The sequence below is a fragment of the Clinocottus analis genome, unplaced genomic scaffold, assembly GCF_023055335.1.
Source record: "Clinocottus analis isolate CAN_PGR_092001 unplaced genomic scaffold, fCliAna1.0.p SCAF_2, whole genome shotgun sequence".
In the NCBI taxonomy this organism is placed as follows: Eukaryota; Metazoa; Chordata; class Actinopteri; order Perciformes; family Cottidae; genus Clinocottus; species Clinocottus analis.
In genome coordinates this window covers 16,732,400-16,752,597 of record NW_027175931.1, presented here as the reverse complement: position 1 = coordinate 16,752,597, position 20,198 = coordinate 16,732,400, and the positions used below count along the sequence as shown (strand labels likewise).

At 45.9% G+C, this 20,198-nt stretch overlaps 2 protein-coding genes across 2 annotated transcripts in view; one reads left to right on the top strand and one right to left on the bottom strand.

Moving 5' to 3' along the window:
- The window catches only part of ttc9b (tetratricopeptide repeat domain 9B), a 23,275-nt gene extending 21,034 nt beyond the window's left edge, over positions 1-2,241 (top strand). The window contains exon 4 of the transcript XR_011077903.1: positions 2,232-2,241. The gene's annotated coding sequence lies outside the window, so the exon portion shown is untranslated. The remainder of the gene's footprint in view (positions 1-2,231) is intronic.
- Positions 1-20,198, bottom strand: part of map3k10 (mitogen-activated protein kinase kinase kinase 10) — a 23,517-nt gene extending 3,319 nt beyond the window's left edge. Inside the window, exons 1-9 of the mRNA XM_068584476.1 lie at positions 17,553-20,198; positions 5,508-5,688; positions 4,499-4,647; positions 3,819-3,994; positions 3,236-3,482; positions 2,264-2,386; positions 2,055-2,193; positions 589-701; positions 223-509 (exon numbers count right to left, since the gene is read on the bottom strand). Of these exons, the coding sequence (XP_068440577.1) occupies positions 223-509; positions 589-701; positions 2,055-2,193; positions 2,264-2,386; positions 3,236-3,482; positions 3,819-3,994; positions 4,499-4,647; positions 5,508-5,688; positions 17,553-18,546 (2,409 nt within the window). The 5' untranslated portion in view covers positions 18,547-20,198. The remainder of the gene's footprint in view (positions 1-222; positions 510-588; positions 702-2,054; positions 2,194-2,263; positions 2,387-3,235; positions 3,483-3,818; positions 3,995-4,498; positions 4,648-5,507; positions 5,689-17,552) is intronic.

The following is a 20,198-nucleotide window of genomic DNA, read 5'->3' as shown; positions in this document are numbered from 1 at the left end:
GGATGCTGCAGGTCACGCGGCAGCTTGTGCTTCTGGTTTCATGCCGTTCGACAGTTGTTTTATTAATTTAAGATGAAGGGACTGTACAATCATCAAACACTTGCTATGCTCGCCTGTTAACCTCCTGGTTATGTAACTTCTACCCATGAAAGTACTAGAAGTTCCTTCCATGTCTCCTCTAGAAGAAGTGTCCTGCCAGCTGTTGTTCTATTGGGTTCTCACCTGCAGCTTTCCCAGCTGCAGCAGGTCGTGTCCGAGGCCAACGGACGCCAGCAGGGAGGCACAACCCAACAGCAGCAAGTCGCTCTTCTTCCTCTGGCTGCAGCGGCGCTGTGAGTCCTGGTAGTTCACCCCCGCCCCGCCCTGGCAGGAGCTGGTGTTGGCGACATAGGGCAACAAGTTGGGCCCCAGGTTGCCCCACAGGGGCCCCGAGTCCTCCACCGCCCCATTGCTGCCGGTGTCTGAGGGCACCAGGGACCCTGGAGACTCCTCAAACTCACCGCACTCCTCTGGTGAGAAAAGGAAACACAAAAGGGGTTAAGATGATGGATTCTTGTCACAAACTCACAGTGAGAAGTGAAGACTCACCCATTTCATTGAGGCTGGAGAAGCCGGCGCTCATGGGCGCATGTTTGGGGGACTTTCCCAGATTTGGTGCACTAGACGACCAAACTTTGCATCCTTCCCCGAGTGACTTCAACCTGCAAAGAGACGCCAGGACGTCAACACACAGCAACATGAACGCCTCTAAAACATGAAACAGTGGAACCAGATAGAAATGAGCCGCAACACGTTTTACATCAGGAAAGCTTCACACAGTAATGACATGTTGATGAAAGTAAGTTCATTCAACACTTCACAGACAAAGGTCTGGACAGGAGTCAGCAATAAGAAAACATGACATATGAAACGATGGAGCAGTGAAAAACACAATAAAACATAAATAAATAAAAGCTTTTGTTTCTCCGTGTAAAGAGAAATGATCTGTCCAGAAACATGTGAGGAATAAAATAAGCTGTTTCTCCTACAGTGTGTTTCTCCTACAGTGTGTTTGTCCTACAGTGTGTTTGTACGTGTTCATCATGTCGTCATTCACCAGGAACATTGTGAAACATTTCATAAAATGATCTTAAACACAAGTAAAGCCTCACTGCCTCCATCAGGTAAACACAAGGTGTGAACACAAAGTGGAAACATAAGGTGGGAACACAAGGTGTGAACACAAGGTGAGAACACAAGGTGGGAACACCAAGTGGGAACACCAAGTGGGAACACAAGGGGTGCATCTCAAGTCTCTAAATTGTCGTTTCCTCGCTCCTCACTCCTCGATTGAACCGGAAGTGGTTCTGCGCCGCCATATTGAAGGCCGTCCCAAAGCTCTTATTCTGCTCGGTGGAGCGAGGAGCGAGGAGGGAAGTCGGAGGAGTCATGATCGAGGAGCCCCGAGAGCAGACTTCCAGGAAGTGTTTTAACGCTGGACACGCCCCCTCACTGTTCCTCTGTTATCTGATTGGACGCTGCAGCTGAGCGAACTAATCGCTGGAGTTTCATACCAGACGATCACAAAATAAACGTTATATATTTTAGTGTTTTCTTATTCACCATCTGGTTAAAAGATATGTTAAGTCTGAACAAAAAAAGGACCACAAACTATTTTCTTCAAAGATTTGATCTGTTGTTTCCCTCAATAACTTTTATTATGTATGTAATTAAAATCAGAGAGCTGGAGAGAGGAAACACGTTTTACAACATGTATGGTTCTTTTATAATGTCACAATTAGAATTTCAAAACATACCGACGTAAATAATTAATAAATAAGACTCAACTCCGCCAACTGACAGCTGATCAGTTGTGATCAGCTGGAAGGAAGACGTGAGGAAACATGTTTCCTCACGTCTTCCTTCCTCGCTTGGTTTCCTTGCGTCTCTCCGTGCATCCCTGGTGGGCGGGACTAAGACGCAGGGAAGGGACGCAAGTGAGGGAAATGCCATTTAGAGACTTGAGATGCAGCCAAGGTGGGAACACAAAGTGGGAACACCAGGTGGGAACGTACTTGTCCTCCCCCCCCACCCTCTCTTTCTGCAGGGTGGAGCTCGGCCCCCAGGTGCGGCCCTTCTTCCTGCAGCTGGACAGGTCCTCCTTCTTGCACACGGCGCTGCGGCCCCACGTCTTGCTGCCGTCACTCGGCGTCACTGAAGGACAGACAACATTACTCTCTCTCTCTCCGCAGGAGGCCATCTGACTTCCTGTGTTTTCACTCACGCCGTATGGCCCTCAGCCGCGGGATGACCCCCGGGCTGGCCGGCGGGGTGGTGCTCTCGCTGCCCTGAGTCTTCCTCTTGTCCACACTGGGAGACGCCTGCACGGTGATCTTATGCTCAAAGCCTGCAGGTGAGCGAGAGAGAGAAGTTAGAACATGAAGAACTTTTCGTCCTAACAGACGAGGATGAACTCCGCTAGAAGAGTGGCGTCCCGATGACCTCTGGCTCCTCCCTTTGTTATCACCTCCTCCATCTCCTGCCTCTACATCAGAGAGCCTTTGACCTTCCCACCTGTCCTCATCACCTGACTCGAGCATCTTTCCTTCCGCTCATAAGTACCTGGTGGATTGTCATATTATGCCTTTTCGTTCCAGTGAATTTAAGATAAGATAAAATAAGATAATCCTTTATTAGTTCCTCAGTGGGGAAATAACAGGATTACAGTAGCACTGCTCACAAGTAATAAGTAATAAGATAAAAGAAACGAGTAATATAAATAAACAGTAAAATGGTAATAAATAGATTAAAGATTTAAGAAAAAAATTAGCAGTAAAAAAGAAAGAATATTAAATTTACAGATCGAATGAAATAAAATATACAGATGAAACTTGAACTGCTAAAACTGGACCTTAAACGAGGTTCATGAATATTTACTTCTCCTTGTCTGCCTGGCCTGTAACATAAAGCTCGCTAACTAACATAAACAGATGCAGCAACAATCACAAGGACATTCAAACTGAAGGAATGTATCATTTTCCAATTTGTCCAATAATGTTATCAATAATGTCATTTGTTTGTGAAGTAAAACTATGACACATTTGCAGAATAGAGCTTTAGAGAGTAACACGTTTCTAAAGTGGTGAAAATGTCTACTGTTTAAAAGAGAATACACAAGGTGCTATCTTTAAGTAACAATGGACGCACACACAGTTACAGTGGCTGTTGTTACAGCTGTAGTTCCTCCTCCACCCACCAGAGGGCAGACTGATGCAGTTGCTGTCTCGGCCCAGCTTCATCAATCTGCTCTTCTTGAAGTGTCCTTTCCGTTTCTTCACGCTGGGCTTCTCCTGGTACATCTGGTGGATGATGATGTTGAGCTCTCGCTCCACGATGTCGATCTCCCTCTCTGCCAGCTCCTGCTCTCTCCTCCTGAGCTGCTCCTCCTGCTCCCTCTGCTCCTCGGCTGCTCGGGCCAGCGCCTCCTCCCAGGACCTCAGCTCCTAGGAGGAAGATGAGGAAGAGGAAGGGGAGTAGTCAACGAGAAGAGAGAGTTTGAGGTGTTGTTAGCTCAGAAGCACGTCCTCTAACACCTCTTTTGGAAGATGCTTGTTGCTAAGGTGACTGCAGAAACACCGCAGGCAGGCGTGAAGATCAGAGAGCAATGCGCTGAGATTCCTCCCGTCTTTAATGTAAAATGACTTCCTGTTGAAATCCCTCTTTCATGAAACATCCTTAGATGTATTATTTAAATCTGTCAAAGACTAATTTTCATTATTTTTAATGTCCCAAAACGACAGAATGAGGTGAGAAACTGACGACCTCTGACGTGACCTCACCTTTTCTTTGGCCCTGAGCTCGTCAAACATCTGCTGGATCTCCAGCCTCCAGTCCTCCTGTAAGGAGTGAAACGACTCCAGAGGCATCTGGAACATGGCCGACTGCTCGATGGCCAGCAGCCGTCTCAGGATGTTGGAGAAGGACGGCCGGCTGCGCGGGTTCGGACTCCAGCACTCTGAGGAACCGAGACCAGAGGGAACGTTAACACTGAGGGGAACAGAGGTGGACTTTAGTTTAAAGACTCCGTACACTACAGTGTGTTACATCAACACACTACAGTGTGTTACATCAACACACTACAGTGTGTCACACCAACACACACATCAACACACTACAGTGTGTTACATCAACACACACTACAGTGTGTTACATCAACACACTACAGTGTGTTACATCAACACACTGTAGTGTGTGTTGCAGTAACACATCTCTTTGTGTCATCTCAGATGCAGAATGAAGACAGAAAGGCCAGACCACTTAAAACACCCAGCAGGCCTTCTTGTTCATGGTCATATGTGATGGATGGTGTACAGTAAAATCGCCCCAAAAGATCCTGAAGGTTTGCTTGTCAACCATGACTGAATGGACCACGTGAGACGAGCAGCAGGAGGACGAGCCAACAACACAAACAGCCGTGGAGCTTCGATGTGACCTCCGTCAGCATTCAGGCGGCGCTCACCTCCCAGCAGCTGAGCGAAGGGCTCGGGGCAGGTGGAGGGGATGGGCAGGGTGAGCTTGTTCATGGCGACGCCGTAAGCCACCGCCAGAGCGTCGATCTCCCGGTAGGGAACCTCTCCGGTCAGCAGCTCCCACAGCAGCACCCCGAAGCTGTGAGGGGAGACACCAGCTCTGTGTTTATTCACTTCTTCTTGTAATGCCACAGCGCCAAAAACTATCCGTCCAGCTCTGAGCGGCTCAGAAAGCTTTCATTCCTTTCCAGGATCTGACCTTTTTATTCTGTGTTAAACATACAAATTGTTTATATCATTAAGTGAAAAGTACAGCGGTGTTAAAATGACAGGAAGTGGTTCAGTTACTGAACGTGAACAATGAAGAAAAGTCAGTTTTGAATGAGTTATTAAAGAAAACGTGACACATTTATTAAAGTATTGTATTCTAGCACACGTGTGTGGTGTCATGCTACTTTAAACTCTGTTTCATGTTGAACCTTTTACCCCAAAACAACTCATCAGTTTTATTTATCATTATCATTATTATTATTATTATTATTATTATTATTATTATTATTATTATTATATATCTATTGTATATGTCTGTGTTTTTGAGAAAAAAATTACATCACCAAAATGCTGCTTACACATTAAAGTATCAGTTGTGTTAATAATATAACACATGCTGTATTATATATATTTGTATAAGTTAATAATAAGTGTGTATATTAAGTGTTGTATATAATAAAGTATCAGTCGTGAGTTTTGATACATTTACTACAGTTTGCTGATCATTTTACTTTAGTGAACTTTAAACTGTAATGGAGTATTTTTAATTGTACTTTTGGAAAAGTATCTGAATATTTCCTCAACCAGTATTTGCAGAAAATTACATCACATTATCCCAATCTTTCAAATCTTTGACCACCGAACTCTTGTGACCAGTAATCAAAGTGATTGTAAATATAAACACTTCCCTCGTGGCCGGCGAGGCGACGCCCGGACACGAGGCCGTACCTCCACACGTCGCTGCTCTTGGAAAAGAGCGAGAGCTTGATGACCTCGGGCGCCATCCAGGCGTACGTCCCCGCCGCGCTCATCTTGGTGGTCTGGTGCCATTCTCTGGCCAGACCGAAGTCTGTGATCTTCAGGGTTCTTCCTCCACGGTCGTCCGGCTCCACCGGCTCCAGGATGAGGACTGAGGGAGAGGAGCGGGCAGAGAGGTAAGAGGCGTTAAAGTCAAACACACTTCAGGAGGTTGTACTTCCCGTTCAGTGTTGGTACTAAAGGACACAACAAGAAAGAAAAAGGAACATAGATCTTGATGTTAGCTGTTTCTGTGTACATGTTTTATAACACAAATATACATTAACAAAGATAACAGTATTGTGAACACAAGGTCACAAGGTCAAACTAAACAGCAAGGAGATCTGCATTCATTAGGTTTTTATGTTTTATGTTATGTTTTTTACTTCTTCATGAAAGTACCTTTGAAGACCTCCGCTTGGTCTTTAGAAAACTGTGACGCTCGTTATCTTTTTTTCACATATTTCTGACACTTTATGAGCCCAACAGTTCATCCATTAGTAGATAACAGGTGGTTAACACATGTATGATGAACAGAGTGGACAGGGAAATCATTTTTAAAGTAGAAAAACAATTCACCAAACATCCAGCGAGTCTCAAGTTCAACAACAAGCTGTAAACGCTGAGCAAGGTCAATAACACGGCAGTGTTTGCAGAGCGGGCGTGGTTTCTGCTGGAGGGCACGCTGGGCCAGCAGCGCCTGTTAAAGTCCACAACGTCCTTGTTAGAGTTTAAGTTAACCTCATCTCTGGCTCTTCTATCTCTTCTATCTCTATCTCTTCTATCTCTCTCTTCCATAGACAACTTCCTTTTTTCATTTCCGTGTGAGGGCTATGGAAATGTTTGGACTGTACATCCCAGGGAGGCATTTATCTACAGCGTATGCAAAGGGAGGTGGAGAGAGGCTACACACACACACACACACACACACACACACACACACACACACACACACACACACACGCACACACACACACACACATAGCCATGTCTTTGTTTACACACACACAACCTTTAGCGTGATGAAGGTGTGTCTCTGTGCTCTGTCCACACGCTCGCTAGGAGACCAGTTTCTCTTCGTCAGGAGTATTCAGAAGGAGTATTCACGTCCTTCACTTTAGTAAAAGTAGCAGAAGTACACTGTAAAATACACTCAGTACAAGTTGTGCATTTACTGTTGTACTGGTAGAAGTCTTACACTACTACTGACATGTAATCAGTATTTAAACATCCTTAGCTTTGTGTGAAGGTTCAACTACTTTATATTAATTATATTACAGCTGAAACAATCGGTCTTCATGCTCTCTAATCCTGTAAATTACATATAATCTAATTTTATTTGATCGTATTTGACATGTTCACATCTCTATTATGAAGCATTTTTCATTAGTAGGATCATCTGGCACTAGATACAACTATTTATTGAACTAGAAGTATAAAGTAAATGGTCTGATGCGGTCGTCTCTGTGACGGACAGCTGTCTCCTCTCTCTCCTCCTTCTGGAGTCTAATGAAGGAGGACAGACGAGATGTTTAATGATCAGAGTGCGTGAACCTGCCTTGCTTTGTTTTGTGTGTATAACTATGGAGGGCCAACAGGACATCATGAGGAAGAGGAGGAGGAGGACAGAGAACCAAGAGGCAGAAACTGAATGAACTGTTTCCAGAAGCAGCACTTCCACCCGCTCTCCTCCAGATTGAATTAAAACATCATTGTGTTACTTTCACACCTCCAGAATGCCTCCGTCTCTTCTGAACACCACCTGCACACCTCCTTCATTAATCCACACAGGTTTGCAGCCGCCGGCGTTCAGGACATACGTCAAACACAGAGATCAACACGTTGGTGTGTTGGGCTGAAGGCAGAAACCTAAATGCAGCGATGCTCTGCTAACAGCCGACAGCCAACAGCCAACAGCCGACAGCCAACAGCCGACAGCCAACAGCCGACAGCCGACAGCCAACAGCTAACAGCTAACAGCTAACAGCTAACAGCCAACAGCTAACCCGCATGCAGCACATCTTATCAAGCAGAGTGTGGCTTTCACACATTGTAATGCTGCTGGAATCCCACAATAGAGTCATGCACACGATGAGGAGGAAGCAAGAAACACAGCGAGCTGCTTGGTTACTGCAAAGTCTTCCATAGCAACAAGCATTATGGGATGCCACAGGCCATAATGCCTCATGATTAATGACACTGTCATATGTTTTACTTTACAATTAGTCAACAAGAATAACTGCTGCTTTCCTGCTCCTCACTGCCACAATCACAGAGAGTGTCATTCCTGTCACGTGATGCTGATCAGCTGTCACAAACACCTGCAGAGAGAGAGCAGCTTCCTGCCAGGTCACCTGTTGACCTTCAGACAGCCACCACGCTCCTCCATCCCCGGACCCTGACCCCGCTAAGTGTTGAGAAACAAACACTGATGATAATAATAATAGATATTGATTTCCTGCAGTCAGTGCAGCGAGCGCAGGTGACACATCGGCCTCTCAGGTATTCCCACACAGAGGACTGCAGTAAAAGGTCTTCCGGTGAAGGTTTCTGTCAGAGCCACATCAAAGTTAATGATAAACAACATGTGATGTTCTTATCTGGAAACTTGGTCCAGAATAAAACCAGGAGACGCTGCAGGTGCATCATGAAGAGTTTGATGCAGGTTTTTCCAGTTCTTGTAGCGTTGAACTAAACAATATTTTAGACGTCTGCATTGTACGTTGAACAAAGTGATGGAACTGCCCGTCCCTTTTTATTGTCTCATAGTCTTTGTTCTTATATGAAGCACAAAAGTTAACAAAGACCTCTAAGTGCCAAATAGAAATATCAGGATGAGAAGACTCTTTCAGGACTCTCACAATCTTTATATATATATATATATATATATATATATATATATATATATATATATATATATATATATATATATATATATATATATATACACGTGTGTGTGTGTGTGTGTGTGTGTGTGTGTGTGTGTAATATGTCTTCCCCTGAGGCCATCTGTTGGTGCAGTTACACAAAATAAAATAAAATAAATAATAATCAATCGGAAAAACTGAATTGAGATAAAACAATAAAACTCAAAATTAAATATGAAAATTGAAATATGCATCCCATATATACATTAAACATTACATATTGAGACTGCAGATGATTCATGAGATTCACCGTGAGCAGAGGAGGAACACACGCTGGCAGCTGTTGTTGTTGTTTTGTGTTGTTTTGGCTCAGTCTGCTGTGTCATTAACTTGTTGTGATGGTAACAAGGGCAGAGGTCACAGAGACGGTGACGCTGGCAGAAGAGAAGACAGCCTGCATGACCGCATGCCCGCATGAGGACGCTTTGTTTTCTCTTTCCTCTCGCTTAATGTCCGGGTTAAAACCTCTTACAGTCTCCTGTGACTCTGAGCTTTCTGCAGGAGGAGAAACGTCCTACAGGAGGAGAAACGTTCTACTCTTTCTACAGGAGAGGAACCCACTGAGGTCCTCAGGTCATCCTGACCGGGTCTGGGACAGATCGCTCTAACAAGCAGCTGAGTTATATGCGTGTGTTTAACAGGTATGGGAGGGTGCAGTGATGCATTATGGGACTTATAGCATCCAGTGTTTTAGAGTTTGGACTCACATCTCGTGCTTTATCCAAGTCTGCCAACTTTCTGGGGAGGCCAATCTAAAGAGATGGAGTTCCCTTTGCGTTGGGACGAGAGCATTTATTCACAGTTTTTTCTGAACGCTTAAATACTAACAGTGATTCTAGAAGCACGATTTCTCAAACCATTAGCACTTTTAGCCAATGCATTTATTTACTAAGTGTGCCAAACTGAATGCACGTTCTTTAACACACTTCTAGCTAAACTGTAAACATTGGTGTCTACATATTTTGCCCATTGTTTTTCCACATTGACACATGTGAAAACACTTTTAGATCATGAGCTCACTATCAAATCAGAGCTTGAGCGCTATGAATAGTCTCTATACTCTCTATAATCTCTGTATAGTCTCTATAGTCTCTCTATAGTCTATATAGTCTCTGTATAGTCTCTCTATAGTCTCTCTATAGTCTCTGTATAGTCTCTGTATAGTCTATAGTCTCTTTATAGTCTCTCTATAGTCTCTGTATAGTCTCTATAGTCTCTGTATAGTCTCTATAGTCTCTCTATAGTCTCTTTATAGTCTCTATAGTCTCTGTATAGTCTCTATAGTCTCTCTATAGTCTCTTTATAGTCTCTATAGTCTCTGTATAGTCTCTATAGTCTCTCTATAGTCTCTTTATAGTCTCTCTATAGTCTCTGTATAGTCTCTATAGTCTCTCTATAGTCTCTTTATAGTCTCTATAGTCTCTGTATAGTCTCTATAGTCTCTCTAGTCTCTCTATAGTCTCTGTATAGAGAGATCAAAACCTTTCCAATGAAGAGAAACCTCCCATCAACCTCTCACCGCTGCCACTGCACCCTCACATCCCCCTTTCCCCAATTGTCATCCCCGCCCTCCCTCTCTCTCTCTCCCTCCCTCTCTCCTCTCTCCCTCTCTCTTTCCCTCCCTCCCTCACTCTCTCTCCCTCTCTCTTTCCCTCCCTCTCTCTCTCCTTCCCTCCCTCCCCTGCCTCTCTCCCTCCCTGCTGCCCCACACACCAGGGAGAAGTGGAAGGAGAGAAGCAGGAGAGACGAAGAGTTGAGTGAAACACTGGGAGGAGATTGTGTGTTCATGCTGTGGGAGATGGAGGGAGTGTCGGGGGAAGACGAGCAAAAAGCATAGCGATTTGAAGATGCTGAATGGGGGAAGGGATATGGAGGATGAGAGGAGGAAGGAGGCAAGGAAAGGACAAAATGACAAGAGGGAAGAGCTGCAGGAATAAGGGCATGAGGGAGAATGATGTACGGCAAAGAAGCAGCTGACGAGAGGAAGAGAAGCACGAAAAGGAAAGAAACAGAGAGAGAGAGAGAGATGGAGAAGAAAAGGAACTAGCAGGGAGAAGGTTATAATGAGCGGATGAAAAGAGGTAAAGAGGTAAAGAGAGATGACTGCAGGGAGAGCTTTTGTCCTCCTGGCAGCACATTCCAGATGTCTTTGTATCAGTCTCTCCATTTCCTTCGGCTTCCACACATCTCCTTTCTCAAAAGATTTCAAGAGGAAGACGGAACGTTTCTTTAACTTAAAGTTACATTGCATGTCATTTAGCTGACGCTTTTATGCAAACGACTTACATTGTTGCTCAATACACCGTTGACACAGCAACGGGGAGCAATTAGGAGTTAAAGTCTATTTAGTTTTAACACAGTGTGAGAAATGCAAGACATGTGGTACATTTATAGCTCAAACCCTTCAGTTATCTAAAAGATGGGAAATATAACAACATGATTTACTGAGTCAGCAGAGACCACTTTCACAAAATGTTTTAGAGCCCATAAACACATGAACACATAAACAACTCATCTCCCATGCTTTGATATGGAGGCTGCAGTGCTCACATGTCACTGATACCCTGTTTGGCTCCACTTGGACCACCACAAGCCGTCAGGCTCTGATCCTGAGTTTCACCCTGAAGCCTCACTTTGTCTGCTCACACACACACACACACACACACACACGCACACACACACAGCTGCCAGAGCCCAGACTAGCTGAGCTGTGTGTGTGTGTGTGTGTGTGTGTTTGTGTGTGTGTGTGTGTGTTTGTGTGTAAAACATTCGTATGGACTTGACACACTTAGAATGTACGCGTCTGACTGAAGCGTCCTCCACTTGCTGCAGTGTGAACGTGGTGAAGAGACGCCCAGCGCCCTCTCTGCTCGGCCCGGCGGCCCTCGCTCCGTGCCAGGCTGCTGCAGAACAACAATGACCCTCTAAGAGCAGCGTCCACCGATCACACAGCAGCCCTGGAGGTGCCAATGAGAGTGTGAATGTGTGGCATTACTGTGTTTGTCGCTTTGTCTCCTGAAATGCAGCTCCGCCCCCGTGCAGGGGTGAGACACAGTCATAATGTGCTCCTATTCAGGAGCGGTACTCCATTGATAGCTTAAGTTAAAAAAAAAAAAAAAGAGAGACGAGTGTACTGTCTCTGTTGCACGAGCTGAGCGGTTACACTTTGTCATCATGACTTTGGTCTCAGGCGACCTCTCGTGTCGATGCTCCTCCGACGACTGACTGAGGAGCTGAAGTGAATTGATAAAGAGGAGAGGCACGCCGCCTGCTCAGTGTTCACTGCTCAGTGTTTACCGCTCTCCTGTTTGCCTTTTTCCTGCCTCAGAGTAACATAAAATACACTATGATCTGTTGCAGACAGCAAGAAACCTGGAAGCTACAAGATCCTCCAGCCTTCTGCCTCTTATGCAAATATACTGCAACTATATAATCCACCAGTGTACAGTGTGTGTGTGTGTGTGTGTGTGTGTGTGTGTGTCTGAGTGTGCGTGTCAAACCGCAGTACATACATTGCATACATCAATGTGGTGTGTTTATGATTAAAACTGTTCCTCAACTGCATTGTTCAGTTCATAATGGGCAACAGCGCACAACAGGATGTGTGACTGTGTGAATGTGTGACTGTGTGACTATGTGAATGTGTGAATGTGTGACTGTGTGTAAGTTGGCACTGAGCTCAAGCGCTGCAGTAAAAGAGAGCAGCGGGGAGTCTTCACTGGCTCCAAATCAACTTTTTATTGAGCAGTAGAGAAAACAATGTGTGTGTGTGTGCATGTGTTTTATATTGTAGCCATTGATCCGGTGTCACTGTTTGGTGTCGTTGTGTTACTGTCGCTCTCCCTGTCGACAGTGAATGTGTTCATTCAAATGCCCAGGAGTGTACTTTGTGGTCAGAACACGATTTGGATGCTTGTCGTTGCAAATCATGTGTTTTAGTAGTCAGATTATTGGTTATTATATGCTCGTCGATATAAAACGTGCCTTTGACTTGAACTTGAGGTGCACTGATATAATGATGCCTTCAGTGCAGACGAACACAGATAGTGGCATCACAAGCGTTAGCCTTAATCTGTGGCTCACTGAGAGGAATAAGAATGGTTTGACCTCCTCTCAAACTGCCCTTGTACTTGTCCCTATTCCTGCCTCTATTCCTCCCTCCCCCATCATCTACTCCCTTTCCCACCCGAGCCTGCAGGGGTTTCTCCTCAGCTACTGCGTTCTTACCCATCCTGCCTTGCTCCCATCCCTCCGCTCTGTCATTTGTGGCCTACAGTCGCCCCTCGCCGCCTCGCTGTCCCATCCTTTGCCCCCCCGCAGTGACTCCTGTCATTGTGAGTCCTGTTCCCTGCTGTGTCTTGGGCTGCTGTGTGAGAATGGGGTCATTGTTGCCGTGTTGCAGCGTGTTGCAGCGTGTACGTGTGTGTATGTGTGTACGTACATGCGTGTGGGAGTAGCAGTGAGTTCTCTGCCTTCCCCGATGTCCGACCTCCACGTGTCTCTACTGTACACGCACTGAGCTTCAGACATTCACGGAAATGAAAATGGATAACACGGCCAGCCGTGTTATCATTCTGTCCAAGAGTCTAATTTACACCAGTGAACACGTTTCAAACCCACAGAGTGTGAGCATCTGCTCAACCACCGTACCTGAAGCTAACCTGCACCCTAAACCAAGAGGAGCCCCTCATATACATGCACACGTTGGGCTCGAGGGCCTGTGATACCAGCTTCTTTCGCTCCATTTCGCCGTGTTGCTAGCTTACAGTCTAGTTAGTCACAGTCTCTCTGAGGGATTATCATCCGGCACAGGCCTCGGCTCTAATCCTCTCCTCAGCAGACTCACTCTGATATTCTCACACACACAGCCAGATGCAGGCGTTTCAATGGCAGCAAGTATTGGCCTTATCTCGCCTCGCTAATCTGTTAACTAGCTATTACAGTGGTGCTGTTGGTCATGTCATGCTAGCTACAGTACAGTCATACAGCTGTAGTATAGCACAGCTAAAGGCAAAGAGATCAGTTACATTAATTAGTCTTTTCCTGCTTTGTGACCAGCGCAATGAGCAAACAGCATCAGCTCCTACTTGACAAGCCTGCTCCAGACACAGCTTTCCCATTATTCAGATGATTGTTGACTGTGTAAACATGGCGTCCATTTCAAGCCGTGGCGGTCCAAACAGCAGCCGAGTCGTCACTGAGTGTCTTTCAGAGTCAGCCTTTACAGTAAAGCATCACAGAAGCGTCAACTATTCACATTTGTCTGTGGATTCCCTGTGAGACATGTTCACTATGACATTATCTGTCTGTGAGAGACATGTTCACTATGACATTATCTGTATGTGAGAGACATGTTCAACATGACATTATCTGTATGTGAGAGACATGTTCACTATGACATTATCTGTCTGTGAGAGACATGTTCACTATGACATTATCTGTATGTGAGAGACATGTTCACTATGACATTATCTGTATGTGAGAGACATGTTCACTATGACATTATCTGTATGTGAGAGACATGTTCACTATGACATTATCTGTATGTGAGAGACATGTTCAACATGACATTATCTGTATGTGAGAGACATGTTCACTATGACATTATCTGTATGTGAGAGACATGTTCACTATGACATTATCTGTATGTGAGAGACATGTTCACTATGACATTATCTGTATGTGAGAGACATGTTCAACATGACATTATCTGTATGTGAGAGACATGTTCAACATGACATTATCTGTATGTGAGAGACATGTTCACTATGACATTATCTGTATGTGAGAGACATGTTCAACATGACATTATCTGTATGTGAGAGACATGTTCAACATGACATTATCTGTCTGTGAGAGCAGCCTGCAGGGACAGATATGACCTGTCTTGCTGCGGCAGGTGATCAGCTCACCTGTATTGTCTTACCTGCAGCTGACTCCAAGCCTCTCAGAGCTCTATATAAAGTGTCAGTAACATACACAAAGGCCTTACTGTATGAAGGGGATGTGCTGACACTGATAATGAAGCAGATCAAGGTCCTCTTACTCATTTCTTCTGGAGCTTTTGACTCCTCAGAAGATTAAGATGTTTCTGATTATCTCTAGAATTTCTCTTCCACATTGAATAAGTATATTTGAACTTTACCACTTTATTAATAAACAATAGTTAGATCTTTTCAACTGTGGCGTGTTCTTAAAACTATGTTGATGAATTATTATGGAGCTTTGTAATTCCATAAATGTGCTGTTCCAGCTTCTGAAACGTGATTAGTTTCTCTTTTTCTGACTGATATTAAGATGAATATATTTTGGTTTTGAACAGTTCAGACAACTAATCCACAAGGACGCGTGCCCTCTGCTTTGAGACGAGCAACTGATCCAGAATCAGAGGACAGGTGAGGCGTGACCACCGGGGCTTTGACCTGCCAACACACAAACACATCGTGACACACAGTGATGACCGCCTCAGTGATGTCACATCATGACATCACTGAGGCGGTCACGGTAATCAGATGATCCGTTACACAGACAACACGACACGAGCACGCGGACACGCCTCATAACATCTTTAACTTGGCTGTGATAAAATTAGATGAAAGCGTGTGAGTGAGCCAAAAATACAAAAACAAATGTTTTGTTAAATGTTAGCAAAGCTTTAAACAGCCATTGAGCCTGTGAGCGGTGTCACTTCTTCTGAGGAGAAAGAAGACTCATCATCTTCCCGTGAGATTGAGTCTTACTGAGCGCTGATGGAAGGCAGAGGAGCGGCTCTGTAACCGCACTGTTGCCAAGTGGTCGGTGGTTTCAAGAGGACACCTGAGCCCAGCGCACCTGGACAATGAGCTGAGCTGTAACCCAAGACTGAGATGAACCGCTGTCTGTGCCCCGTGCGCTTCTTCTCTTGTTCTTTCCCATCAGTCGCCTTGCTCGCAAGACACACAGAGCCTCTCTCTCCCTCTCCCTCGCCCTCTCTCTCTCTTTCTCTCTCTCTCTCTCTCTCTCCCTCTCTTTTTCTCTCTCTCTCTCTCTCTCTCTCTCACCCTGTTATTCATCCACTCGTTTAACTCTCTAGCTCTGTCTCTCTCACTTTCTTTACCTTCTGGGTATCGCAGGCTAACATCCCTCAGTCAGAACATGAGTGTGAGTCTCGGTCTAATCACATACTTTACGATTAGCACCCACACGTTTTCAGTCCCCACAGGGTGGAAAACAGGGTCCAAGCCCTTGGAGAGGCATCACTTGTTCAGTTGCTATTTCCACGCAGACAATACTCTAAATTGGGAGACTGACATTTTGTGCAGCAGCTGACAGCAGCTAGCAGCTGTATGACTCAGTACACAGAAGCAGCGCCCATGTCTCCATGGAAAGGCAGCGTTGTGGCGTTGTTGCCAAGGCTCTGCTGTCCAATACGCATCTGATCCTCCATCGTTACCGAGCCACAGCAGGAGGAGGGAGCCGTGGAAGCAGGGTGTGCATGTTCAAGTCTCAAGAAGACAGAGCGAAGGATTGAAGATGAGGAAACATTTGGGAAGATGAAGCAGAGAGTGCGTTTAAGCTTACTTTCTGCCTGTCTCCCGCTTTAAAAGGCCTTTGGTTTGCATCCTGCACACTCCACCCATATTTGTACACCATATATAAACACACACACACACACACACTCTGACCTGCACACACACACATGAAATGCACTTAGATGCTCGCTATGTGTTATTTCTTTGATGCACCAACAACTGCAACTGCGTCTTTAAACAGCAAGTAGCACAAAGGACCAAAAATAGCCCAGTGAGTTGCAGAGCAGAACTGCTCTCCTTGAGGAGGGGAGGAAGAGGAGGATGAGGAGCAGGAGGAGGTGCAGAGAGAGATGACAGGGAAAAGATGGCAGAAGGAGACCAGCTCTCCAGGACGTAGGTCTTCCTGCTGCGTTCAATTTAACTCATCCAGCGTCAGCTCCCAGAAAAAAATCTGTATGGTAATATTTAATCATAATTACATTTCTGTAAAGTCATGGAGGGATGACCTTAGTACGTTTGTAAATGTCGGCTTATTTACCAATCAAAGACACAATTATAAGTCAATGCATACTTTAGAAGTGGGACAATAGATCAATACAACAATACATCACATTATCCTCTTTTCAGTGGTTCATTTGTTATACTTGAATAGGGTATTTGCCTTATTTCATATGTTTGTCCTGCTCTTAAGTACTGCAGAGGGTGAAAGATTTTTACATTTTAAAGGATTATAATAAGAAATGGGACGATCAATTCTAAAGCCAGGATTCTGTAGGTGTTCGCTTAGCTTTGCCTAAGGACTGATTACAGGAGGAAATAGTCTGACTGTCCAAACTAAATCTTCTCCCAGCATCTCTACCCGCTGACTCAAAGCACAAGAAACAGTGCATCTGTCAAACCAACACAATGCTGCTGTTCCCTGATGTGTTCAGAAGAGATGAACGGAGGAATATACACTATAATAAATCCTCTCTTCGTGAAGTTATAATGCTCAGTTTTTTAAGAAAAACACACTTTTTTGGAGCTTTTAAATAGACAACACCATTATGTTAATGAAGATAGACACAACATTAGAATTGAGCAACTTAAACTACATTCTTCAATATGACCGTAAAGTTAAATCAACTCTTTAAACCTGTTTCAACAGAAACTAAAGTAACTTTCATGAAGGTGTACTATGTTACAGGATCGTTGCATTAGAGCTGTGTGTTCATAGTGGAGCTGTGTTTTGTGTATTTGTTGAGCTGCCTCAGATACCTGGAGCTGAGCTGTGACTTACATGAGTGAGCTTTAGGTTCATTATTGACCCTGGAAATGATGCCGTGACAAAGAATATCTTTGTGTAAATATTCTAGCGCCTTTGGCCACATTTTGGGTCTTATGATGGCAGGGCTACGATCCCCAACCTGCAGGTAACACCTGTTATAACAGTTTGGCTCACATGATGAAGACTGAAACATCTCCAATCAACTGAGCAAACTCCATCCCCTGATGCAGAGTCTCTCTGATGCAGAGTCTCTCTTGGTTGCAGTACTTACTGTTGCTGGACTTGAGGTCTCTGTGGATGATAGGTACGAAGGCCTGGTTGTGCAGGTAGTCCATCCCCGTGGCGATCTGCACCGCCCAGTTCACCAGAACCCTCGGGGAAACCTTCTTTCCGGCGAGCGCTCGGTTCAGAGCCCCCCCTCTGGCGTACTCCATCACCAGGCACAGGTTGGGCTCGCGCAGGCAGACCCCGCGCAGCGAGATGATGTTGGGGTGCCGCAGCATCCAGAAGAGCCGGGCCTCCTGCCGCACGCTCTCTAGCGTGGCACTGATATCCTCATCGGGGTCTTGCCTGGCGGCCTTTACTGCGACTTCCTCTCTCCCCCATACTCCTTTGTAGACCTTCCCAAACCCACCAGCTCCAATCACCTCATCCAGGATGAGTTCTGAGAAGTCGATTTCCAAGGGGCAGTCGCCCACCCTGCCCGCCACCAGCCCTCCTGCGGTCAGCTGCTGGTAGTTGGCGGCGTCCCCTCTTGTGACGTAGTTACATGGAAAGATCCCCACTTTGTCCTGGATCTTGCCCGTCCACCAGCCCTCGTCCCCAGACACTTTGGAGTCTTTAGAGAGAACCTGAAGGAGATCCCCGCGCCGCAGGGTCAACTCCTCGTCCGCTGTGGCCTCGTAGTCGAACACTGCCGTCCAGTAGGCGTTGGGATTGTTGGCGCCACAGCGGTGTCCGGGCTGGGAGTCTGGGGAGCCAGAGGAGGAGATGGTGGAGGAGTTCCAGCTGCTGCCATTCTCCACCTGCAGTACCGGGGCAGGACACATTGGCGGCGGCGGGGTCATATGCGGGGGAATGGAAGAGGAGGACGAGGTAGTCGATAAGGGGATTAAGCTAGGGGGAGGCGGCGAGCAGCAGCCCCCACAGCTGGTGCAGGGCAGGGGGGCTGCTGTGCTGCTCGCTCTGCCGTATGGGTTCATGGCAGCCTCACTAGTGTTTGACGCTGTAGGCCTGCCCTCGGTCAGCTCGAGCACAAAATCCATACGTGGCCCATTGACAGAGACCAGACGTCCTCCACCAGCAGTGGGGGGCCGAGGGGATCAGAGGATCAAAGAGCTGCAACTGCTCTCCCCCATCACCACATCTCGCTGCCGAAGCTGAGCCAAAGCCTGTCACTGCTGGCTGCTGTGCTGCTGCTAGCCAGCGTGTAAGTAACATGTATTCCCAAAGTCAAGTTCACGCAGGGACAACGCACAGCAGGTCCAACATCGAGTGTGACCTCCACAAAACCTAATTGATTGTTTCCACTATTATGTCTTTTGGAAAGCTGCCACAGGTTTTCTCAGCAGACGTGAGGATGTGTTTATCTAAGAAACAGCAGGTCCCATGAAATCCTTGAGAAAGATGCCTTCACTCAATTGCTGCCTTTATTTATTAATAAAACAGTAACATACTCATTAACAATGCCCTACGCTGATGTTACATCTAGGCAGAGTTTATCCAAACTGAACAAAAATCTGAAGTGATGATTTGTACCTTTGAATCTCTGCCCTGATGAACACATGAGTGGACTAGTAGAAGTTAAGATCAGCCCATTGAGGACGGGACTCTGGACGCTGAGGGCCACAGAGACGCTCAGAAAAACACAACTGAATGATCTTAGTATGGGATATGAACTATTTGGGCTGCCAATAAAGACAGCAGTCTGTGTTTGAGCTGAGAGAAATCCTCTGAGCAGCGTCCTCGTTGTTCCTCATGCAGCCCGGTGTAGATGCACCTCCCCCGCCAGCCATCTCCATAAACACGAGCTGTTGTCTCTGATAAATTGCGTTTTGAAATATCACATCCCCAACAAGCCGGTCCAGGCTGAATCCTGCATGCACGAGCCAGGTCAACGTCCGTGAATAGACTTTATCAAAAAGAGCCCGTCCATTTTAAGACAGCTGGGGAATTACAGAAACAAGCCGGCGGCAGCAAAGTGGCACCATGTTCAGCATCCAGCCGAGTCTGAGCACAACAACCCGGCCTCGGTCTCTGAGCAGCGGTCTGGTTCACTCGCCTCTGCTGGGCTCCATCTGAGCTGTGGACGAGTCCACGGGGAGGAAAGACACTCTTCTTCGCTGGAGACAGCAAAAGGATGCCAGCATTCAGATCCTGTTGCCCCAAGAGCGCGCATGGCAGTTTCAGATCACCAATCAATATTCTTGCAGCGAAGCTTTTAAATGTCCGAGACTTCTTTAGCAAAGACAGTTAAGCAGCGAGGTTTCGGTGACAGTGTTGTCACCGAAGCTTTGCATGATGATATGAGGCGATGGCGGCTCCACGATTCCCTTATACCATCACCTTAATAATATAGCATAATAATACCGAGTATTATTATTATATTATGTATTATTCGCGCAAGTGTTTCATCAGGTCCCAGTGGACGTCTTCTGCTCCAAACAGCCGTATTTAATACGTAAACAATTAGCGTTTACTGTCACCTAACCTGGACTCTGACTGCAGGATCCACAGACATCGTCGCATGGGCGTGTGGTTACATCCGAGTAAAGACTCCAATTTGGTAAGAAACTCCATCGCCCCCAGGACTCAGTGTTGGTGCTCATCCAGCTGTCCGGAGGGCCGTCGCATTCAAACAGACTATTCCTCCAAAGAGACGCGACACTGCGAGCGCCGAGCTGTCAGTCTGCGGGCT